At 31.4% G+C, this 27,296-nt stretch overlaps 1 protein-coding gene across 1 annotated transcript in view; it reads right to left on the reverse strand.

Annotated features, from left to right (window-relative positions):
* Positions 1 to 27,296, reverse strand: part of LOC148273668 (uncharacterized) — a 44,565-nt gene that overhangs the window by 9,780 nt on the left and 7,489 nt on the right. The window contains exon 2 of the mRNA XM_088238372.1: positions 12,548 to 12,671. Coding sequence (XP_088094498.1) covers positions 12,548 to 12,671 — 124 coding nt within the window. The remainder of the gene's footprint in view (positions 1 to 12,547; positions 12,672 to 27,296) is intronic.

A 27,296-nucleotide genomic window follows, 5' to 3' on the forward strand; every position in this document is an offset into this window, starting at 1 on the left:
TCTACATTTAATTTCCACAAATATCCTAAAAAAATTGCTTGAGATCCTGGGTTCAATTCCTGGGAAATTTGACGTTGGTTTTAATCGCTGGACTGGCACTTCAATATACATCCCTTCCACTAACCCCACACCTCACCAAAAAAATATCAAAAACTGACAAATAAGTGTTTGACCAACAAAGCGATACGCACCTAGGGTTACCTTATGACAGGCGATTGCCACACTTGACAGGCATGCGGCTGGCATTGTTTTGAGACAGGTATTTTTAATCGGGTCATCTAAGATTTTCAAGTACCGGTAAGTTTGTGACAAAATAAGCAGCTATTCCCCTACTGATAATGAATCAAGAGATCAATCCCACCGGCATTTGGGTGGAGAATAATGAATTTACCCATTTATTTTTCGGAACCTACCACTTTTTACCTAAGACATGCATTTTCCTGAAAAATCTGGCACTTTATGCCCCTGTACAGGCACCCCCTCATTTTGGAATGGTAACCCTATACGCACCGGGCGCGGACAAGAGCAGCTACTGGGTAGGAGAGGAGTATGGGTTTTGTGGAAGGGATGCTAGTCTGCGAAATTAAGGTTACATTTTTATTTTTAAATTGTAATAAAAACATTTTAAAAAAGGGAAGTTTCGCAATCTAGCCCTGAAACACCGTGTATATTAAAAAAAAATACCCGTAGGCTCTGTGATCTGTGATACATAAAAGAATATTCGAATAAAACAAATGTTTGAATTTTTCTGGCAGTCTAAGGTCAAAAGTTAATATTTGTGGGCACAGAAAGTCATAAAAATATTGCATATATTTTGTTCCCCGTCAGAATATGTTCGAAACAAGTCGAGTGCATGCCTAATGTCTATTGCCTTTCGACCTTCGCTCTTTACTTCGCCCCTAATGTCACGGAAGCTGACATTTCCATGTTTCCTGTGAATCAATAGATATAATTCATGTTAGTGAATATTATGGAGAAGATCGCGATAACCCTAAACTATTCAAGCGAATATTCTTATAACTTTTAGTATTTTTGCATATGTGTTTTACTAGTGGGTTTTTCGACAAAGTAAGGATTTCCGACATATTTTATCAAACGCATGGCTTTAATGGATTATCGTAAAGCATTCGGTTCTGTGGAAACCCGGGTAATTATAAGTGCACTTGAAAATGCCAGGATGATTCTAGATGCACGAGGTTGATTAAATATGTATATGAAAATGATACTATGGATGCAAAAGAAAACGACGATCTAAAAACTGAGACAATCAAAATTAAAAAAGGTGTAAGACAAAATGACAGGATATCTTCAAAACTTTTTACATTAGGCTTAGAAAACATTTTCAAGACGCTTAATTGAAATAACAAAGGCATCAAAATAGATAGTAAGTATTTAAAATCCCCTTTGTTTTACAGACGATATAGTTATAATAAAGAAGTAAATGAACTAGAAACTGTGGTAAAAAAATTATAAGATGCCTCTAGAACGATTGTTCTGGAAATGAATATAGACAAAACCAAGATTTTGAATCCAACACCTAGCATCATGTGTACTGGAAATAAAACTGTTGGTGCTGTTGACGAGTACATTTACCTGGGGCACAAAATAAGATTGGGAAAATCAAATCAAAATGCGGAACTTCCTCGACGAATCGAATTAAATTGGTCTGCTTTTGGAAAGCTAAAATACGCTTTAAAAAATAAGTAAATCCCAAACAATCTGAAGGCCAAAGTCTACAACTCTCGTGTTCTGCCGGTTACAACATACGGTTTTGAAACCATATCAAGCACTGCCAGAAGTATTCACAAAATTCAAAGGTTTCTTACGATTTACTAAGCTCTTTCTTGTACCATTTTTAATACAATTATAAGTTTTAAACAATTATTTTTTTATTCCTCCCTCATTCATTCCCACACGCACATGTATCCTCTCACTCATTCATTCACGCATACACACATTCACATACACATGAATACAAACGTCATACAAATACAATTACGAAACTTCTTTTCTTGTATATTATGTGTCATTATATTTACAGTGGATTTTTTTAATTGGCTTTAGCATTGTCAATATTATTTTACTTATATTGTTTTTATGTAATAGCTGTGAAAATCCCAAATAAAATAAAATAAAATAAATAAATAAAATTAAGTGCACTCAGCGGTCTAAGGAAATACAAATGTTGGGTGTCTCCTTAAGAGACCTAACATGGAATGAGGAGATAAGACACCGTACAAAGGTGACCGATATTGCAGAAAGAGTGGGAAGACAAAAATGACAGTGAGCGGGTTATGTGGCAAGACAAAAAGTTGATAGGTGGACCCCAGAATACTAAATTGGAGACCCTAAGAAAAAAAAGGAAAACAGGGGGACCGCAAAAGAGATGGACTGGCGACATCGTCGAGCTCGTGCGACATGGATGGAAACAAGAGTGCCCAGGACGGAAAAATATGGAAAAAATTGGATGAGGCCTATATCCAGCAGTGGAGAAAAACAGTCTGATAAGAAGAAGAAGGATTTTGAAATAACCCTTTTGTGCTTATCTTATTACCCTTGGAATATTGCTAATGTAAAAGAAAATTAATATTTTTAGGGTGAATTGATAATTTGTAACACGATGGCAAGATAATGCAAATTTGAAATTTGAAATATTTTTAACAATACGGAGCACTATTAAACATAAAGTGAAAAAATCCTAAAAAGTATTTTATATTTTACCGCATAAACTAATTGAATGCAGATTAAATAGGCTGACATTTATTTTATCGTTATTAATATTACACTGTGTCCACGTTCAGGGAATTATTGATTAGATTTTTAAGAGTTTATAATAATTATTCCATTTTAGGACTGTAATTTGTCACTGTTAATTTGTCTGTAACTTAAATTTCTATTGAATTTGGTCCTTCTTTCTGCGCGAAAGGATGAAACTTAATATTATTGCTGAATTCCTAATTTGAGTTTTAAATTTAATTGTTGAGTTGCTTTTTTATTTATTGGGTACCTGACTGAATTCCTATTATAGTAAAATATGGATATGAATAAAATAAAACACTATACTCCTTGTTATAAAGACGCAATAAAATCAACATGTTTTTAGTATACTCCTCCAAATATATACTATGATTGGCCTTTAAATTAATTAACATTTGAAATATGTTACATAAGCCAAGAAATAATTTAGGGTCAGAAAAAAAAAACAATAATAAGGATATTTGAACATATGCATACAAAAAATAATTAAACGTGTAGAGGCTACTTCAGAAATGCATTCATAATATAATAATGTATTTAAATTTAAACACCCTGTGTATTGATTTTCCTCTCGTAAAATAATTCTAGGACAATTTGTTTTAATTCTTCTTAAATTTATGTACTAAAATTCAGCAACCGAAAATGTCGTAATTTTTGCGAAAAGTTAATCTGCCGTTTTCAGCAGCGAATGGCGAAGAAATATTAAGTCACGATAAACACGAGAAGCATAATATCAGTTCAAAAGAAAAATAGAATCACAAGACAAATTACTCTAAAGGAAAGGCAATATCTTTTATCGCTGATTGCCGTTTTATTAGGAAAACTTTTTCCATCATAAAGCCTCTTCGGAACACAGAAGAAATAACACGAATTTTAATAGTTATCAAAATTATATTATTTATCGTTTCAGCATATTTACTTTAGAGAATAATATTTAAAATAAACACTTTGTACATCGAGTTTAATATTAGATCACAACTAGTTACAGGTATTCTGAATTACCATAATCAATAATCATTGGTATTTACACCTGGGTAATTCAGAATACCTGAGACTAGTTGTGTTCTGATATTAAACTCGTGTGTGGTAGGTATACCACAAAGTGTTTTTTTAAAAGAATATTGTTAAAAAAAACATATATGTTTATGAAAATGCCAACTTTCGCTGTAAAAATACAATATATTATAATAAGAAAATTAGTATTAATATACAATATTTAAATAAAGACAAAAAATGATGTAGAGGTTTTTAACTTCTCTCTCTTCTGAACAACTTTAAAATGCAATAAAAAAAAATAAAAGTGATGCATTATTTTTTCAAGTATTTTATAGAAGACAAAACAATAAATTATTTAGTTTTCTCCGATATCAATAAAGGTTTTAACTTTTTGACATTACAAAAATTAATGTATGAGAAAATTTAAGAAACATGGACATTCAAATAAAAAGAAAGGTGGATGTTACACATTTCTTGTATTTATTTATTTTTATTCAAGAAAGCAAACATGAACAGAAAAAATATAAATGGAAAAATAATGAAATCCACTAAATCGATAATTTAAACCAGTAAATTACAAGTCATTTGCCCTATAAATGCCTGGTCTTTATATGTTTCCTTCTTAAATATCACCGTCTTTGTGGAGAAGTCAACCTGTCAGAAATAATTTAATTGAGAACGTTGTGTATTTTGACATGCATACAATATTATGGACGTAGGGACGTAAATATAGGTAATTGTAAGTTCAAACTGTTTAAGTTTGGCTTATATATGTTAACTTTTTGAATAAACTACCCGAAATAATATTTTCAATACTTTTTTTTTAATTTCCTGAAAAAAGTTGTAATATACTGAAAAAAAGTTTGTTTCCTTATATGTTTACTTTTAATAAGTTTACTAGATAAATTTTGAATTCATTCAACTTATGAATCATCATTCTAATGGATGATTTTATCATTATATCTTTAAGTATGAACGTACACTGATTTGCACGGCTAATGTTCAGTCTTATTTTTGGTTTCTACCGAGTACTAATTATGTGTTTCACCCTTAGAGTATATACATTTGATGTAGATCAGATGTATATACTCTAAAGTTTCACCATACTTTGAACCAAATCCAAAGAAATAGCAATTTGGTAAGTACGAAATATATTAATATGATTTTCTTTACTACAGAAGTTTATTCGCTCAATTATTTGTTGAATAAAATAAAAATCCATTTCTATTGTTTTCTTATCGTACGTATACCTCAATAGTATTTTTTTTTTTTAAAATCACTAGCGGAGATCATTTTAAACACGAAAATATAGAATATAAATATGCATAAAACTAAAAACGAAATAATAAAAAAAGGACAGATATAATTGGTTAATTATAAATGCAAAGAATTTATTGAATGTAAGTATTTATTATTTAATTGATTTGTAAAGTTATTTTGTTTATATCCAAAGTAATTCAGATCCTGATTTTCGTTTACAAATCTGAGCATTCTGAGGAACAAAACTTTTCTGTGTTTCCGCTAAGAACATTAAAAAGTATTTGTTAATCAGCAAATAAAAAAAAAGTTAAATATTTTAAAGATGCAGATTGAATCTGCATTTGTCATTTTAAATTATTAATTTATTTAAATATTTAAAAAACATAGTTTTCTTGGGTTGAATATATTTTAGCTCTTTAGATAAAAGCCTGTATTGATCGGAAATGTTTTATATAAGAATAATTAAATATGAACTTTTTCATCACACGTTCTAAAAAACAATAACAAACAATAAATCAGCATTTTGAAAGAGTGGATAGACATGCTTGAAAAAGTGCTTTGAAGAATTTTTATAAAATGTATTTGTTTTAATAAAAAATACATTATGATTATAAAAAATATTTAAACTGATAAAATTCAGGAAGTTATTTGAAATAAGTACCTTAATGATAAAACTATGGAATTCTGGAAGATAAACGAATTCCTAGATATTTTAATATGCCATCAACGTATTGAGGCAAACCTTACAGAACAAAACTTCGCATGGGGTGATCCCATCAAATATAAAACGTTTTTTTAAAGACTCCTCCAAAGAGACATGTCATGTATTTTAGCATTCCATTTAAACTGTACGCTTACAATAATTTTCAATAAGGGTGAAAAAGGCAGTAATATCTTATACGCCCCAAGACCTATTACGATGATATTTTTTGATTAAATTATTTTATATCAATCTCCTACACACACCCGATGGTGCTTTAGGGGTTGCATCGTTAAACTAAATTCAGCGTATCTCGATCATCAGTTACAGGTAGGTAAGGTGATCAATCTTATTCATCAAGTGTCAGTGAAACATTTCTGTGTAAAAGTACATTAAAATATTTCATGTCGACCTTCCCGGGAATCGAATTCGGGACCTCGAGCATGGTGGGCAAATGCGCAAATCACTTCACTGCGAGGCGGACTTTTCTTTTCTTTTGATACTTGGTTTCTTTTTTCGGGATTTTACCTGAGAGTAATAATCAAACACTCGTCTACTATTTTGGCTCTATTTCACACATATAATTATATAATTCATCTGCCTGGACACAGACGATTTATTATGAATACATTATAATTTGTATTTTATTATTTATTCGAGAAAAAATATTTACCATCCATTTTCTATACATTATATAAAAGACAAACGTTCCGCGAATACCTATCACCATTTATGAGGCATCCCGGAGAGTTCCCATCTACCCAAGAGCTAGCAAACTGCGTAATAATTTGAAATTCCCGCCTTTCTTAACTGATTTTGGATTCCAGACAAATTTGGTAAACCTACCAGGCCGTCCAACATTAACTCGCTTTAAAAAATGAGCAAGTAAAATGATTGAAGAAATATGGATATTCAGATATAGACAAAATTGTGAATGTCACACAGACTGATAACTTAAGCCGGCCGTAAATGAGTAGACTTCTACGTATATTTCCTTCTTCAAAATGTTCTCAATCTCTGTTCCAATATTTTTCGAAGCAGTTTCACTCAGATGGCATTTTTTGGTTTCGTTTAGTAAACCTGAATACAATTGAACGTAGTTATGTAGAAAGCAGCAAGTCCACAATTTTGAAAAAAATAGATATTGGTGTTATCGGGTACAGTAAGGTCGATTCTATATTCTGCTTAAAACAGCCAGACCGCTTTCATATAAAAAACTGTAATAATCGCCTACAGAAAATAGTGTCGAAAAAAAACGGCATTTCTCAATTTGCAAAAACACCCACTACACTAAAAAAATCTTACGGTACTTTAAAAATCATTAAAACTGGTCAAATACATAATAAGATTCTTGTTTGTAAGGTAGTAAAAAACTCATGCATCCATTGTTTATCATTTGTCAACGTCAAAAACATTGAAACTGTTGTGTACATTCGATTATTGACTCTTTTCATAAAAGTGCTATTATCTCAGTTTCGCTTTCCTATGGCTGGCTGCTTTCTACATAACTACATTCAATTGAAGAAACACATTTTTTTACAACACTGTTTGTTTAAATGTATGAACTTTAGGACATATTAGAAAAAACGCGTTTTGAACAATTAGTGTGGTTTTTTCTCATAGATTTAGAAATGGACTTTTTGAATGTTTGCTCCTCATATATGACGTATTGTATGTACGCAATAGATCGTCTACTCGTATCTCATATATTCGTTGGTTGAGTCAGACATTTTGTGAGTAAACCATGAAAATTGGGCTCCCACACGCGACAGCTGTATGGAGTTCACCTTATTTTTCATGTTTATTGCACTGTAAAATAGACAGTTCTAACCTGAGCCATAAAAAAACTCGTATGATGCATGGTTTTGATCACATTATAGTATATGGGCATGGGTAAATGGATAGCATAAGATATTTAGTACATACGTTTCTGTAAAGGCAATATGCGGTTAAATAGAAATGTCGAGTACTTCAAATGATAGCGAAAAATGATTGATCTTATGTTTTGTGGCTCAAATCGTTTTCCGCAGTTTGTTTTTATAATTTGATGAAAGGTTACTACGATTTAGTTTAAAAAGTAAACCAAATATTTTATTCATAAATGATATACCATTTTGATTATTTTTCCTTTCTCTAGGAGAATATTCCTTTTGAAACGATTCAAGTAAAAAAGTAATAGTGTAGTATATAAAAAGTATTGTACCAATAAATGTTTATGAAATATAACATAATTTTCATTTACCCTCTTAGGAAGATGAAATGTGAAGCAACGTGTTGGTATCAATTATACAATATCAGAATACTGTTATTGTATATGATTAGTTTATTTTGTGTTTACTCGGTTTTGAATTCTTCGATGTTTTTTTAAAAGCTAAATAAAATACTAATGATTGTGTATATTTTCAAAATACCGAAAAAATATAAAAAAATCATTTAAGAGAATTTAAAAATAAGACGGTTTCCTAAAAAACAGCCTAAAATTTCATTTCATTTTATCAATAATATAGTCCACAAGCTCTGTAACGTGCCTTAATTTCCATATTCCATTTTTAAAGAGGTTCTACATATTTGTTAAAATATCTATCAATCCCTAATGGGTTAAATCCTTGAAGTCACGCCACTGTCTAATAGAGCCGCCCATACGGAGAAAAATAATTCTATGATTATTAATCACGAAGTTAGCTACATATAACATCAATACAACGGGCCGTAGATACTCGGGTCGAGAATTGTAAGCGTAAACCGCAACCGTTCGTCACACTTGTATATTAAACTAAAAACCAAAACCCAAAATTTGGAACGTTCGTTCAAAAAAAAAATTGTTCCATGCAATAGATCTAAAAGGCTTCTTTAGTGAATTATTACTCTTGAGGTTGAATCCAACCTTTAAATTTATTTTTTAGGTTGGTTTATAGAAACAACACGGAGAACTGTACGCTTGAGCTAACGGTTTTGTTTAATGAAAAAAAAAAAACAAAAACTTTTCTTCTGCGTAAAATAGAACCAGAATCCTAAACAAGTGTTTTGAACGCGTTGGCTTCTCTTAAGTAAAAAAATCACGCGAAGATAAGTCCATTGTATAGTCTATTCCATGTTTGAGGTCCCAGGTTAGATTCCTGGCATAGTAGACTTGATATATTTGCTTAAAAGGTGGTTTTGTAATGCAATGTTTTATTCTCTGGACTGGCACCTGGGGTGCTGTTCTGAACCACTGTCGTGGCACGTGAAAACAGTTTTTCTCGTGTATTTTGTATGTAAATACACAAGATAATACGGGAACGAGAGCGTTTAGAATACCAGCCCTGAAGCGTAAGACTAAGATCACCTAACGTTAACGGAACATATGATCAAGATTCACTGCATTTTAGTGTACTTTCTTATGAGTGCCCTATCGAATGCGGATAGGGGTGTAATGATGTGATGTATTAAAAGAAAAGGAGTCTGCTTCGTGGAGTCATGGTAAACATGTTTGGCTACTATATATGATGTTCCAGGTTCTCTATTTATTTACATAAATAACAATGGTAAAAGTATTCTAGAGTCGAATGTCTCTTCCTGAAAGCGACGTGAGTAACCATCAACATAATAATATATGTATGTTCATTGAGCTTTCGATCTGAAAGGGGTTCTTTTAAGGATAAATGGCCAAGATAGGGCCCACTTAATTATTTCAGAACATGGAACCTGTGTAATATATTTCTCGATTCACGATACTGTTATAAACATTACATCTCATCGTCTTCAGTGAGCAAACTATAACTTATCAATATACATTTATTAAATTTAGTAAATCTAATGAAAATTTTTGAACACGTCTAAAAACTACATTAAATTTTAATTAGTATGAATGTATTATTGTTTTATGTTTTTTCTTTATATACTCGTATTAAAAATTATATAAACTCTTATAATAAACAATAAACAACTACAACGTGTAAGTCACTCTCCAAGCACAAGAGTTAGTCTCTTTTTTGGAGAGTTACAGTGATAACATTTACTGGATGTGTAAAAGTAGATATGTATAGAATTTTTTAAAAAACATGTACCTTTTATGAAATTTATTAATAAAAAAAATAAAAATGCTAACTTGGTTAAATGCAATAAAAAGCAAAATATTATTTGGCACAATGATCCGATCACAATCTCAATAAAGTCTGGTTCGTGCCGAAAATTAAATTCGTTTTAATCAATTTCTTCTCCGTGACAAACTTAAAGTTACTATAAGACACGAATCCGTAATAAACAATGCTATTAAGTTTATTAATTATGTTAAAATATGATATAAATACATTTTCGAATTGCGTTTTTTTATAATTATCCATTTTCAATATTTATATTAGTAACGTCTCATCTAAATTATTTTACAGCCGCTGGACTGGCAACTGAAACGTAAGACTGATCACCTTACCTTTATGTAACAGATGATAAATTTACGCTGCATTTGGTGCACCGATGCTGTGCTTTATGCACCATTGGGTACGGATAAGGGAGTGTTACCTTGCAAGTAGTAAAATTTTGTAATATGAATATTTTGATAATGGCAGATATAAAAGGTTTAAGATAATGTAATGAACAAAATTACAAAATAATTATATTGTTCTGTATGTATAGATTACATAATATAAAGGCTATACTGACAAAATGCATTAAATCAACAGCCTTTATATATTCAAAGTATTTTTAATATTGGTGAAAGATATTGATTTTAAATTTTGTACTGTGCCTAGAATATATATTCCTTTTTCAAAGCTTCTTTAAAAAAGAAAATTGTTGGAGAAATAATGCGTTGAAAGAATATAAAAGATTTAACGTTATTCTAAACGAAAATATGAAACTAAATATTAATAGATGGCGCTTTTATAAATTTTTATTGAAAAATGCAATTTTTACGCTTATTTTTAATGGAAATTTTACTTAATAATTATTCATTTTATTTTTTGTTTAGTACACGATTTTGTAAAAAAGACCTAAATTATATTGTTATGGTATTTGTTACAATCAATATAGTGGAAAGTTTTCGTAAACCATGTTTTGTAAAATTTTAATTGAAATCTATGAATAATTAGTTTCGTATTTTCGTTTAGAATCACCTTAAATGCGATTATCTCGGAACTTTTTTTGATGACTTAATGCCAGTCAATGTCAGTCAAGCCTCGATATGTAATTAAGAATTAATAAATTTAAAAATATCAATTTGTTACAACAGAGAGGGAAAACATTTTTGAGAAGGGAATATGAAAGTCTAGGCATTTACAGGGCTTATAACCTGTCATTGGCTGGTTCAAGTGGCCACTTTACACACTCTGTAACATTCACTATTCCTCAACTCTTCGGAGTAAAAGAGCTGAAACCTTTATCATGTGGGTGATATTCATCCGGCTGAACCAATTACCCTACTAGGCAACGGCTGAAAACAGTTTTTATACTTCTTCTTTTACCAATTAATTAATCAAACAATATTTTGAGTATGTTCAAATGTTTGCAGACTAGCTGGATTACTGGCAAATTTAGATCTAAATTACTCACAAGAGAGGAAATTCAGCCAGTCTGCAAAAATTTGGACATACTCAAAACATCGTTGAAAAAATATCAAATTATAATTTCTATATTACAGATTGGGCTCAATGCAATGATTATTAATTTAGTATTTATGTATTGTGTAAAAATAATTAATACATATTTTTCTTATTGCTTTCGAGTATTGCAATTACAAGTCACAGTTCAAAGTTCCAACTGACAATTAATATTAGATGATTGATATAATATATGTATGTAGGTATACTTCATTAATTTGATTGTGTTTTACAAACATATTATATTATATTATTAAGTTGATGCATGCCACGGATTGGAGATTCTTACTGGATATCGAAAATAAAATATAAAAAATAAGGAATAATTAAAAAAAATAATATTTATAGATGACAACCATGAAGTTTCGCATACATAAATTGTCTATGTTTTTATGAATGTATGTATGTGTATGCGCATGGATGTGTGTACGTGTGTGTGTATGTACATGTGTATATATGTGTATATATATGTGTATATATATGTGTGTATATATGTGTATGTATGTATGTGTATGTATCAAAATGTGTATACGAATAAGTTTATATTTTGTTTGTCTGTGCTCTATATTAATTTGTTAACTATTATAATATATTAAAATGTAATTGCCTAGCTTGGAACGGGGTATGTACCATTGTTAGCTGGGCAAAGTGAACATGGAATTGTATTTCGATAAAGAGTGTAAATAAATAAATAGAGGTAAGTAAAAAGGATCCTAATAGATTATATAAAACAAAAAATCTTTAATTTGACAATGATTTGGTATATAAAACGATCGGTCTTTGAATATAGTTATTGACTAAACACTAAAATGTGGATTATTTAATATATTTGAAAAAAAAAACATATTTGGTTGGGGCATATATATGCTTTTTAACATTTTCTTCTGGTTTCTCCAACACTAAACAATAAATATAAAATACAGCAGTAAATATAAGCTGCGTACCCGCATAAATACTTTCTTTATATTAAATACTACAATACTAAAAAAAAAAAATCTTCCACCTCAAAAAATAAATATTGAAGAGAGTACAAATAAAACCGACTAAATGAGGCGATTTGATGAAAGAACTGACCGAAAAACTAGTGCTAAGTACTTACAAATGAAATATAATTATTACTGAAAGAAACCATTTACAGAAAAGCTTTGGTTATTGTCCTTCGTATTTTATTTTTTATGAATTTTACTTGTACGAATATTTTTCATAAGATCTTTTGCTAGAACAATATGTGATTAATTTATTTACTGAGATAAGGATTCACCTCTCTGGCCTTCATACGGCGATGTTGGGCATCAATTTTCTCGTCAGAGCTGCGCTGCTGAAGCCTTTGGAGGTTTTCCCGGTCTTGTCCCGAGGCCATCTCTCGTTGGCGGCTCCACGAATTTCTGGAAGAGAGATTCAAGTACTAAACTCATTAAAATTGCTTCACAAATAAACATGGTTATTTCTTCAATGTATCTTTGAAGAAACTAGGTGACTTGGCAATTATTTATTCTTGTTTAAAATTACTCAAAATCTTTATTAACCCCGACCGGATTTGGAGCACAAATTATTTCTTTGTACACATATTTGGATTTATTGTATCAGGTAACGAATATGTATTATAAATTATTATGATGATAGTAAAAAAAACTGTAGTGTCGATTATCGCTAATATTTTTTTTTTATTATTTTCCAGATTAAAAAAATAGGTCTTGCTGGGCAAGTTGCACTAAAAAAAGTTAAGTTAAAACATGTTTAAAGCTAAATAATTGTTGCATTTTTGTCACAATAGGAAAAATAAATGAGTTCATCTAATTGCTTTCGTGCAACCCAGTTTGTTCATTTTGATGAAAATGAAACAATAATTCAACATTAAGCTATTTTTAACTTGATATATTATGGTACAACAACTGGTCCTCAGAATAATACACTTCTGAAATTTGCCGAAGAACATTTGGAGAAAATGCTGAAAAAGGAAAGGATGAACTTAAAATGAAGGGATAGTTTTAATTAATAAGGAGTATGATTTATGTAATAAATATATTTTGGTAATAAACATTATATTTCTCCTTATCCTTGCCATATACTTGGATGCCAGTCCGGAGAACCCATGACCTATTTTAATAGCAAAACACCCCTTTTCAAATTCACGTGTCATGTCAACCATACCAAAATTTAGCGCGGTAATTTTTAACGCTCGATCGAATACGTAAATTCAAAATGTTTTCTATTTATATTTAAATTGTGCATAATGCATATAAATGCGCATGAATATATAATAATAATTAAGGCGACATAACTACAACACCACGAGACTACATCAGAATAATATTTAATGTTAACAAAACAATATTTTAAATTATTGACGTGAATTATTTTGCCTTAAAAAACACTCTTAATGTACAATTTTTGAACTATTTGTGTATAAAAAAATTGATGATTTTTTTTAAGGTCCTCCATGATAGTGATAGTGGCAGAAATAAGTGGCATATTACGATGTCTACAAGTATGTATGATTTGGTATATTGTAAAAATGAAAATACATTATTTTAATTTGCTTACACAGTTAAAAACCATGAATATTATGCAGCAATAACGTTTTAAGAATATGTTATCTACGTAAACAAATTAATCTTAACTAAAGTGATTTATTAAAGTGTAAACAAATGCAAAAAGAATAAACATAGTGTAAGAAATAAACCTGAGAGTAGATACAATGAGCCTTAGCTCATACGTCGTAAGAAACCACGATGCACCAGCTACCAGCTTGAATACACTATACACTAAACACCTTGCAACAAGGGGAAAGAAACGTTGGTAACTGTAGCTAGCGAACTAGCTGAAAACATCGCTATATAGTGAATATTGAAGGAATACCGCGTCACGACGGCGACGCTGACGCCCCAAACTTTTAGCGTCACCCACATCGCGTTTTGTCACTAAGGACTATCAAGCTTTAAACTTTAATAATCATCATCGCATTTAAGCGTGACTGTGCCGTTTGTAATTTATAATACAAGTAAATTGATTGATTACACTATAAAATTCTGATATTTTTAATCATAATTTTATATTCATATTCAGTCCTGGCTGGTTAAAAAAATAATATTTCATTAGAAATAATAACAAGAATGTCTGAAAGTGTCCTAGATATTCTATTTCGATGTTCAGAAGGCCCAATTACAGTGCTGAATTACAGCACTGAAAAATCACATTTTAATTTTTGTATTCTCACCGGAAATCGAACCCGTAACCTTACGCGTGTGAGTCAAGCGTTCTACACTACATCACGGAGGCCGTCTGTACATAATATTTCGGGCAGTAGTTTTTTTATTTTAAAGAGGACCACGTTTTTACAATGTTTGATTGAAATATTAATTGAACCAGGTAGTCTCGTGTCTAGTGTCTAGTGTTATCAACTCACGAATCAAAAGTCCGAGGTTTGAACCCCACTCTACCGTAACATGATTCCCATTTTTGAATTGTAAGTTATTTACAACTTATTGAAAATGACCCCAAAAATTCGAATATTAGATTAAATCACGAGAACGCAAATATTTATTTGAAATAATACGTATATCTATAATTTATGTATTTTTTTGCAGATTTTTTCTATAAATACCAGATAACACATTTGAGTTTTTTTATCTTACATTTGGGGTATTTGCTTAGGACTTCTAATATTATACTGTTTTTTGGCTTTGCAAACCATCTTTTTTTTGTTTAAATGGCAAATAGTAAAACAATGAATTTATTTTTAAATATTTAATGCTCAAAAGCTTCTTTCTTCGTAAGTATAATGAACATATTAAGTTCTCCGAAATAAACGCTATTTACAGGAAAAGCGTACAAGTTTGTAGTGCTGCGAGACACTGCATAGATGTATATACTATTAAGCGTGTTATCCAGATGTTTATTAAAAATTTTGTTTGAGTATTTTTTTTGTTGGAATTCTTTCAGAATACGCATCCTTCCACTTTCCATTATGCTGCATCCCAACTCAACACAGGGCTCATGGCTTCATAGAGTTAGGGATACGTTTTTTTCCGTAATATGTATCTTCTTGTGAATAAAAAAATATACCAACATTTGAAAACTCGGGCCATCAATTCGTTTAAATGTAAATTTCGAGAAAAATGCCCTGAGCCCTTATTCTGTCACAAATATTTTTTGTAAGTTCGTTCGTTCGTTTCTCGGATTTCTTCGGATTCCGCTCTCGTTCCTGCTCATACGATACGAATGGATTTACGAAACGAAGTAGTTACAGAATAAGGGCTCTGTAGAGAGCGAATAAAGAGCGAAAGAGCGGCTAAAAATATTTACAGTCCGAATTTTGGTATACGCAAAAAACTAGGAAGAGACCGATCGCCTCACTTTTCTGTACCATTTGATCAATATACACTGCATGTACTTTTTCAATTCAGTACCCTAAGCACCATTAGGGTTCGATGATAATGACGATGATACTATATTTCTATTTTTATAATTTATTTATTTATACAATCATTTTGGCACCGCAAATTTCGAGTCTAAAGTACCTACCTATTAGATAAAAATATTGAATGATCATGTTTAGGCATTTCTAACATGCTGGTGTTAACATAAGTTTAGTACATTTTTTTTATTTATTTAAGATAAGAAGATGAGAAATATACAACAAATTAGCCAATAACGTATTCTTCTTTATTCTCTCGATTGAACGCTAACAGAAGGTGGCGTAGAAAATCCTCACTTTTGTCTACTTGACATTTCATTTCGAAGGCTTTTATTCAAATAAAATAATATATGCAATGTAAAAGCAACATATTGTAGAGCAGAAAATATTCTTTCAAATAGTTTATAATCTTCATCATTTGGTTTTGGTGCTCATTTTTTAATTTAAAAAAAACAGACACAACTCTCGTTAACAAATAATATATAAAATACCCACGTTTTGAAAATGATATCATGTCTTATGCAAATGAAAAATAATGGACGTACTTGCGTTTTCCGGGAATATTATTTAGTGAATGCTCGATGCCAAAATGTATGTGAATTGTATTACTCGTCACACGTTATTATCTGTCTGACAACAACCCCGTCTTTAGCATATGTAAACTGTATACATATCTATAAAATACGTAGTTTTATTGTTGTATATTCGTGACTCGGTTTGCTTTCCTAGTACTGAAAAATGAAGCCTACTTTACATGAGCAAGTTACTTGCGGAAGTGACGAATAATTTTCAGAGTGAGGTGATTTTGATCAAATATTTACGTTGATTTATATATTATCTGTGTGACGATATAAAATACAACATAGATGTTTTGTTCACAAAGCTAAGGAAACTTGTTTCATACTAAGCGTTTTTTTTATTGATGATAAAGTTTTATTCAAAAAAACAGTAATTAAAAAGATTTTTTCCAATATTTTGGATATTATTTTGAAAAATAAAAATGTATTTTTATTTAATTATAAAGCTTTGCGGATTACGTTTATTTAACAAAATAATTTTTATTTTTAAAATTAATATTTTATTGTTAATGATAGTATCATTAACATCTTTTGTAAAGGTTGTCTGAGCCATTTGTTTGTTTTTGTCTGGTAGTTTATTGTACAATTTCAGTCCCTGGTTTATTAGTCTTGACTGTCCTTGTTTCGTTTTAGAATGTTGCATCTGATATTCTTGTATTATGTTCATGTTCACAACAATTTTTTTCAAGTGTTAGTTCTTCGTCTACAATTACATCGGTGGCTAATAAATTTTAAGCATTGTAGTTGAAAGAGTTCAGTTATATTTAATTGTTTAGTTTGTTTAAAGAGTTCTGAAATTGCTGTTACATAATATTTTATTTATATTTAATTTATTTCGGTATAAAAAGAAAGCGTATAATTAATTGGCTTAATTTTACTCTTTTAACGATTATTTTATGGGTTTTTCAAGGTTTCATTGACCAATAAATTTAATTGAATTTCTTCAAGTTGATCAAATAAACCTCCTATGATAGTTTTAAAATTATCACTAAAACACTTTAAATGCAACAAAATATCTATGAATGTTTTTTTTTAAAAACCTGCAAATAATTTTTTAAATTTTTATTATTTACTTAAATATTTCCTTTTTCATACTATTTCCTAAAAGTCGTGAATAACTTGTGCTAGAAAAATTGTAATCTTGTTGTGGTAAAGTGTGATTTGAGCATATGACATTTGATCCGAAGGTCCACAATACAACCTGGTTCATTATTTTGTATTATTTTTTAGTCACAATAACAACGCCATATTTGAATGGTCAGTAAAATGCATCTACTTTATATTTATGGCTAAACCAATTCGAGAATCCCAGTGCGCTAAGAAATCGTTTTAGCGATATGTTCTACGATGAGGGTTTATAGGACCTCAACTATCACGTATATACAGTAATCGGCAGTAAATAAAAGACGAGAAGCTTAAGGAAGACTGCCGGCCTAATCGGCTAACATCGACTTTGTTATTTTTTTTTAAATAATTTATTTACCGCATCCAAAACGCTCGTTAAAGAAGGCTGCTGCATCCGTTCTCGGACTTCAATGTTAGTCATGAAATCGAACTACCGTTTTTTGAAGTCAGATGTTTGGTGTTTTGAGTTTCGGTAAGGTGTAATTCGCACCAATATATGAGTACTGGGATTAACGAAGAGTTCAATAGTCGGCATTTTGTTTTGACCGAGTATATACTAGAGTTTTAGATAATACGCATCGTGTTAAAAGTTGCTTCAGAAATTTCTAGGCGGGTTGCGAGTTCTTTGTGCATGCTATTCTCAGTTATGTGAATTCCCAAGTGTATAAAGCTGTCACCTTTCTCGATTCTCTGCCCAAAAATGAACAAAATCATTTTTAATTCAATGTATCATTCAAGTAATGTTTTGTATGAAACACCCGGAGATCATAAAGATACTTTTTTTTTATTTAGTCTTAAAATAGTACATACACAATAAATAAATGTCGTAATATAAACTTATATCTAATTATTATTAAAAAATATACTAATAATTAACATTTTTATACAATATACGTGAACAATATTTTGAGTTTGTACAAATTTTTGTAGACAAGGACTGAATTCAACTCCCTGGGGAGCTGTTTATATTAATATATTACAACAGAGATGAAGAACATTTAAGAGAAGGTAATATGGAAGTCTAGGCATCTACAGGGCTTATGACCTGTCAATGGCTGGTTTAAGTGGCCACTTTACACACTGTGTAACATTCACCATTCTGCCTATATTTGAACATCCATATTCCTTCAATTCTTTCATCTGTTGATGTTTGTGAAGTTAAAGAGCTGAAACCTTTATTTATGCGGGTGAGATTCATCTAATTGAATCATTTCACCTACATACTAGGCAACGCCTGAAAATATTATTTTTTCAATTTTTATTGTTGATAAATTACCTGGTCCATGAAGAAGTATAAAAATTGAAAAAATAATATTTTCAGGCGTTGCCTAGTATGTGGGTGAAATAATTCAATTAGATGAATCTCACCCGCATAAATAAAGGTTTCAGCTCTTTAACTTCACAAACATCAACAGATAAAAGAATTGAAGGAATATGGATGTTCAAATATAGGCAGAATGGTGAATGTTACACAGTGTGTAAAGTGGCCACTTAAACCAGCCATTGACAGGTCATAAGCCCTGTAGATGCCTAGACTTCCATATTACCTTCTCTTAAATGTTCTTCATCTCTGTTGTAATATATTAATATACGTGAAATTAAAAAGAAAACCTTTAGAAAGCTAACACGAAAAATATCACTTTTTAAAAACTAACTTACCTGCTAAACACATGTTTTTTTAACTGACAATTAAATGAAATAATATTTTTTTGCTCTCTTATTTTTAATGGTATTTCCTTATAATATAACTGTACAGCTCGGTGCACCAACGAGTTCTGTGTAGTTGTTTTCTAACGAAATGGTAGTCTTACTTCATGTTTATTTCTTGTACTTGCGTGCAAGTGTATTGCTCAAGTGACGAAGCTCACGTAAACCCTGCCGAGGGAGGGTCACGGCCGCCACAGTCACCTAGGGTGGCCATAATACAATAACTTGCGGGACAGGCAAGAGACGTACCACCTGCCTGACAGTACAAGGTAGCGCGATAGTACTTCGCTAATCGCCGCCATTATGGCCATACCTTCAATCGAAACTTTTCATTTTATGAGGCGTGTATCGGAACTTTACGATGTAGGCCTTACAATAAAAATCTTGTTTACGACGAGAATTTAACATGAAATATGGAACTTTAATAGTTGCCTTTATCGCTTAGACAACTCTTTTACGATAAAACAGTTTAAAATAAGCGCAGTTAGATGAATCTAATGGTATTTCTATTACTTGTGAATATTGGAAAAATAAATAATATTCGAGATATACCTATTAGAAAAGTGAGTTTAATAGCAATATTATGAAATTGGATTTTTAAATAGACTATATTTATTGTAATTGTATTCTGGCCAAAAAGTTAAACGTTTTGAATGTTGTTTAGGTTAGCAAGAGGACATATGAGCCCCCGTTGACTGTGACAAAAAGTCACTTTTTGTCACAATGTCAAGTGCTATGGAGATACATATATGAGAGTGCGCTCACTGTGGCGACATGACAATACGGTGCCAAAAAGTTCCAGCGTGACGTGACTGTCACCCGGCCCCGGCCTGTACATTGCTATGGGAGTGCGCTCACTAGGAACTTTTTGTCACTCTGCCGGCAGATGCCTATCGAACGGACGTGGTTGTGAATTTTGCAGTTATATTTAAAATTAAAGTATTATCACAACAGTGATGAAGAATATTTTAGATAAGATAATATAAAAGTCTAGGCATTTACAGAGCTTGTCACTCGTCATTAACTGGTTTAAAGGGCCACTTTACACACTGTAAAACATTCACCATTCTACCCATATTTGAACATCTAAATTCCTTCAACCCTTTCATCTGTTGATGTTTGTGAAGTTAAAGAACTAAAAGTAGAATAGAAAATATTCAAAACAAATTTATAAAGTACCTTAAATACAAAACCGGTATTTCTTATGTATCTACTCTCACTGCCTCCACCTTCCATGGAATCATTTCTCTACAATACCGCAGAGTGTGTGCGGACCAACTACTGCTTTACAAAATTATGACAGGAATGGTTGACTGTACAGAGCTGCTTGGTTTAATAACAATACATGTGCCAGCCAGGATTTGTAGACGGTACCACCCGTTTCATGTACCAATAAGTAAAACATCGTATGTTAAAAATGCTTTTTTTCGTCGGACTTTTTCAATGTACAATACAAAATTTAAAAATATAGATTACACAAACATCACTCTGTCAGATTTAAAATTTACACTAAAAATGTATTATGTAACTTAGTAGACATTATAATAATAAATATGTACATCTCCCCTCCCCTCCTTATCCTCTCTTCAAGCATTTTTGTCCTTATACCGCCCAATTTACAGTATCTTAATGTTCTTAAAATAAATATTTAAAAAATCTTTGATTATTGAGTACATGAAAATAACATTTTTATATGTGTAAATTGTATGTATTTATTTGATATGTTATATATTTTTTTTACTAACTTTGTATGATATGTGGAAATCTGTTATTAGTTCTGAGTTTATACACTATATCTGTTTGTTTACTAAAAATATGTATGTAGAACTGTTGATTTCCCAAATAAAATAAAATAATAAAAAATAAAAAAAACCTTCATTTATGCGGGCGAGATTTAAGATGGCTGCTTCTCTGCAAGAAGATATTGTATCTCTGATATTGACAACAAATTGTTAATAGAAGACATAGAGGAAAGGCCAGCATTGTATACAAACAAAATAAATGAATTCTCTGATATTCATTTGAAAAGGAAATTGTGGGACGAGATTTGAATTCAATTATTTCAAAACTGTTTATTGACATACGAAAATAATTTTAAAAACTTGAGAGGATATTGACGTAATTCAGAATACAGGGAGTAAAATTTTCCTTTTAATAATCGTTCATTATATATGGGATGTACCCAGTAGTGTTTCTTTCGTTTCATTTTCCTTTTGCGTAATTCAAGAGCGCAAATCACTGCGACCTCTTCGAAATCCATTGCTTAATGAACATTTTGTCACCAGTAGTGAGTAGTGAGTAGTGAGCGCACCCACAGTGACACAACGTGACAGTGACACAACGTGACAGTGACACAACGTGACAGTGACACAACGTGACAGTGACACAACGTGACAGTGACAAAAAGTCACGGTGACAAAAAGTCACAGTCAGCGGGTGGTGTAAGACAATGTGATTAGGATGTCTTAAATATTTTTACGTATTTTTTACCCTTGCCCTTAAGAGGTAAATCTATAAATAAAAAAGGTACATTTCATTAGTTGTATTAAATTACAATGGAAAGTTAAGGGAGTTATCTTCAATTTACTATAAATATAAAATCAAAAGATGTGGATGAAATTTATTGCATTCTGTGTCCGGGCGGATAAAAAACATCGTTCTGAGTGTGAAAAAGAACCCGAATCTTGGACGAACGTTTATGACTGTGGTTAGTGGCTACTCTGAGGTGAAAATCCTAAAAAATAAAATCGAGTGGAGAAAAGTCCGCCTCGCTGTGTAGCGGTCTTAGGTTCGATTCCTGGCAGGTTTGACGCGAAATATTGGTTTAAAGGTGGTTTCAATGATCTTGAGCCTGTATTACAATGGGAAATTAACATGTATCTTCAATTTCATCTACAAAGTAAAATTATGTTTTCTGTGTGAATTTTTTTTTTCTAAACATGGTAAACAGATATCTGACGAAAATACTTAAATTTTTTATTTAAATATATACATTTTCACACATAAATATCGATTTTACTTTATACTGTCTCGATATGTATCTATGAAGATCAAGAACTATCAAGATGCGCTACGGTTGGAGTACCAACGTCGCGCCGTGCCGATTCTAGATCACTTTTGCGTCAAGAAAGGTAAGGTGATCAGTTTTACGCTTTAGAAGCCAGTCCAGGGCCGCGATTATAAGCTTTATAAGATTATAGTCTTGAAGATAGCGCTTATAATCGCGGCCCTGGGCTGGCACCTGAAGCGTAAGACTGATCACTTTACCTCTCTTGACGCAAAAGTAATTTAGAATCGGCACGGCGTTGGTACTCCACCGTAGCGCATCTTGATAAATCTTGTCACATGAAGGTAAGATAATCAGTCTTGCGCTTCATGTGCCATTCCAGTGACTATGAAATGTTTTAGTGTAAAATATATTTAAAATTAATATTTCGTGTCGACTATGTCGGGAGTCGAACCTGAGACATCTTGCATGGTAATCAAAAGCGCTGACGAGGCAGACACATTGGCCGAATGAGATTTATCTGACTGCATTATTTCACCTACTGGGAACGCCTGAAATTTAGTTATTTGTTTGGTTATATTAATATTACATTTTATAATATTTTCGTAAATTACATGCACACTAATAACATATATAATTAAAAAAAAAAAAAAAAAATTACCGACCTAAGAAAAAGACAACACACTCTGGTAAAAATATTTTTATTTTATTATTATCGGCCTCCTTAGTGTAATGGATAAAGAACTTGACTCACGCACGGAATGTTGCGGGTTTGTCCCATTGAGAACACAAAAATTGAATGTGACTCTTCACAAGTCTGGGTGTTCTGTGCTGTAATACACCATTGTAGTTGGGCCTCCTGATCTGTTGTGGTGCAAAAAACAACTACTTAGAAGTAAATGTAATAATGTGAAAACAGGAACGAAGTTGTATTTTTTTATAAATGAATGTGAACAAATAGTATATCGCAACCCCAAAAGTACACTGTCGTTGGTCTATATAAGTTTTTCTCAAAGGGGCGATATCACCCCCTTGTAGGCGCTGAAGGCTTTTTTTTTAATATGGGAGTTACATTATTTTTACTTTATTTATAATGTACAAAGTTTATATTTACTTCAAAGGGATAGTTATTTTTTTGTTTACTTCAAAAAACAATGTTCTATTAAATTTACCACAATGAAAATTTTTATTTAGTCGAGAGTCGATATGTTTATAACATGTAACAATCTGGTGGGATGTTCCGGCTGTGGCCTGTTTTAGGAGCTTCTTCGTTTGCTCTAGTTCTAGCTGAGGGCCTTCGGGAGGGTGGTTGAAGGCCTAAAGAAAGTTGAGCGATAGTTTTTTTATTTTTTTTTTATTTGAAAATTTATTTATAAACCCGTACGGATTATTACATTCTTTTTACAAAAATTATATAAACATTTTTCATTCATACCCTGTTGTTCAAAATAATATTTTTTACATCTTTTGAAAAGTTTGTCCGAGTCTTTTGTTTAGTTTTGTCTGGTAGTTTATTGTATAATTTCAGTCCTTGGTTCATTAGTCTTAATTGTCCTTGTCTTGTTTTAGAAAGTTGAATATGGTATTTGTCTGATATTCTCGTATTATGTCCATGTTGACTACATTTTTTTACAAGTTTTAGTTCTTCGTCTACAATTACATTAGTGGCTAATTCATGGATAAATTTTAATGATTCTAGTTGAAAGAGTTCAGTTATATTTAATTGCTTAGTTTGTTAAAAAAGTTCTCTAGTTGCAGTTAGATGGGGAAGGTCACATTCTAACTTTAATAACTTTTTTTATTTTGATTTTTAATAAAGCCAAAAAATTAAATTTTCCTCATATTTCATACTAAAATTAATTTAATTTATATTCCAACCCTGTTCTTATTTTAAGTTTTACATTTTTTAGTTAAACTAAATGATATTAACAAACTCAATAAAAAGCGTCAGATTCATCTTTTGGATAAGTTTAAAAATGATTTATTTTAATTCTAGAAAACAAACTTTTAAATATGATAAAGAATGCGGTTTAATTGATCTTATTTAAAAGGCTCCTTTAAAATGCATGTTTAAACCCAGAAATTGGATATGACACGTTTATAAATAATAGCTGCAATAGCTGTTTTTAAGATCCCAACAGAAAGCTGGTTTAAAAGTTTTGAGGGCCATGGATTTTTTTTTATTTTCGATTGACGAAATAAGTTTGAGAACCTATGATCTATATTTTCCTATTTCGAGTTATAAATTCGGTTTAACCATATTTTTTTTCTCCTTCTTAGACAAACACTCACGTATCTTTTGGATTGTTTTTGAGCGGGATATGGCACAAACTTCAGTATTCATTAAAAATAATTCAGTAGAATATTGAAAAGAACACTAGAGTGATTATGATGCTATTTTCCCATATTTTAACACTCAAATGAGCAAATAGCACAAAAAATACAGGACATATTAATGCTTATATATACGTTAAGTTACGTTTATTCATAAAATTTTATAAGTTTGTTTTTTCTCTCCTGCAAAATAGTCGATTTCGACATACCACAGTGTACTTCTGGGAATGCCATATATTTATGTAGCCATAAAATATTTTCATAATGTAATCAGCGCATGTAAGGGTTGCTTATTATAACGCATGTCGGGTTGGTTTTACATTTTTGTGCAACAACTATGGTGAGGGTGTGGGTTTTGCATGTTGGTTTAGTTGGTGTCCGGACGAAGAGACGGGTACGTTTCAAAACCGGTAGACATAAAAAAAGTTGTTAAGTGGCTATATGCAAATATTTTATAACATTTTGTAGAGTTATACGTTTTAAAATATTCCCATATATTTCCTTGAGGTCATCTCACGCGGAGAGTTTAGAATATAGGATTCAATGTAAACAAAACTGCAGAAAAACGTGCCAACTCACGATATCTCTAATGTTGGCTCCAAAAAGATACGCAATGATTTGTATTTTACAAGGGGGGTGACCTTCTGTTTTGTTTTTAGGGAAAACTATTCCGAAGGGAGTCAGAAAGGTTGATGCATGCCGCGGATTGGAGATTCTTACTTGATGTTAAAAATAAAATATGAAAATAAAGAATAATAAAAAAAAAAAATACAAACGGCAATCGTGCAGTTTCGCATTATATTAAATAAATTATCTTTGTTTTATGTATGTATGTATGTATGTATGTGTATGCGCACGGGTGTATGTATAGGTACATATGTATATGTGTGTGTATATATATATGTATGTGTATGTGTATATTTATTTTGCATTGCAGCATGCTTTTTTTTGTTTCTACATGTATACAAAAAAAGTGTTGTTTATTTTTAAAATACTTACTATGCTTGCAATTACCTGTATAATTTTTGTAAGTGCCCCTTGGGCGTATTGTAAAATTAGAAAAATATATATTAGTAAGAGTAAGTTTATATTTTATTAGTCTGTGCTTATATTAACTTGTTAATTATTTTTATGTATTAAAATGTAATTGCCTAGCTTAGAACGGGGTTTGTACCCTTGTTAGCTGGGCAAAGTGAACGTAAAATTGTATTTATGATAAAATGTATAAATAAATTTATATGACGTCGAGCGAATGACAAAGCTCTTAAGAAGTACAATGTAGCTTTATAGGCAGTCCATATAAGACGCTTGCATCACGCACGGGCATACGTGACTGACTTACTCTGAATTCAGAAAAAAAACTAAATATATTTGCTGTAGCATAACTTTAGCTGGCCGACCCGGTATCAATAACAATTTTTGGCTGCACCAATGCCATAGTGAATTCAACCGTAATAATTGTGTGCAACTAGAATCAGTTAAAAACACTAAATACTTAGGTATTAAAATTAATAGGTTTTTATGGTACGATATGCACATTAAAATAATTTCATATAAAATTAAACGCATGATACAATTCTTTCTACCTGTAACGAGTAAACTAAGATCCAAAGATTTAAAATCCTTCTACTTTGCATTGGCAAACTCTATCATGACGTACGGTGTAAATGCTTGGGGTTGCTGTACCAAGACACTTGGACCCAGCAGCAAAATCACAAAAGTCATTGATAAGAACCATTCTGAAAAACAATATTTTGAGTTTGTCCAAATTCATTCTGAAAAAGCCTAACAGATATCGGAGTGATTCTTTATTCAAGGAGTTTGCGGTGCTTGATATGAGACAGCAATATTTACTGAGGGCAGCTTGCCCACCACATACCGCACACCGCGTCTGAGGACTTAAGTCTCCTTGGCGGTGCCCACATACACGGAAAATTTGCTCGTTGTCAAACGAGAAAAGCTGCCCGAGGGAGCTCTCTGAAATCTGGTAGCCTTAGCATCTTTGTGCTGAAAGAAAGTAATCCAGACGTACATAATATGTCCTTCATTGGATTGAGAAGAGAGGGAAGTGAATTCTTGTCCACTGTTATTTGTTCGTCATCATTTTATTCATCGTCAGTGTACAAGTCTACAGACTACGAAATATTTCAATAAAACCTTTTGACATGTATATTTCTTGTACCTTATCGGCTTAAGCATGCAAACGCGCTAAAAACTACGAGGCAGATAAACATACGTGTTAGTACTTTCATCATCATCATACGCTTCTCCGATGGTGCACAGGTTACTGTATTTTTAAATAACATTCGGCCAGTCTTACGCTTCAAGTGCCAGTTCAAGGACAATGAAACACTTGATGACAAAATTAATGAAATGCTGACCTTATTATGAATCGAACCCGGGACCTCTCGAATGGTAGGCCAATCCGCTTACCACTGCACTACGAGGTGGACTTTTCACCACTCAATTTCCCTTTTCAGGATTTTTACTAGTGAGCAAACTCAGAAACACTTGTCCAGGATTCTGATTCTATTACACGCATAAAACTGTATTCTTAATCGGTCCGGACACAAATTCATTATCAATTGTTGCAATCATGATTTGTAAAGTTATTATCGTATTTACTAAAAATAATTTGAGGTTCATTTGTTAGTTTTATCACATTCGTATTGGAAGATAGAGCAATCAAAGTTATCGACTTTTCGTCATAAAAAAATGGATGAAGCGCTATAAATCAAACGAAAATCAACAAATTTTTAGTTAGGTAGGTCAAAGTAATAAAATGCAGATTGTGTAGCGTCTTATTATCTCAGTGACCTATTTTTGAACGACGTTACTAGTT

Source organism: Micrasema longulum, unplaced genomic scaffold (genome assembly GCF_059751315.1).
Source record: "Micrasema longulum isolate JH-2025_06_02 unplaced genomic scaffold, ASM5975131v1 h1tg001877l, whole genome shotgun sequence".
Classification (NCBI taxonomy): Eukaryota; Metazoa; Arthropoda; class Insecta; order Trichoptera; family Brachycentridae; genus Micrasema; species Micrasema longulum.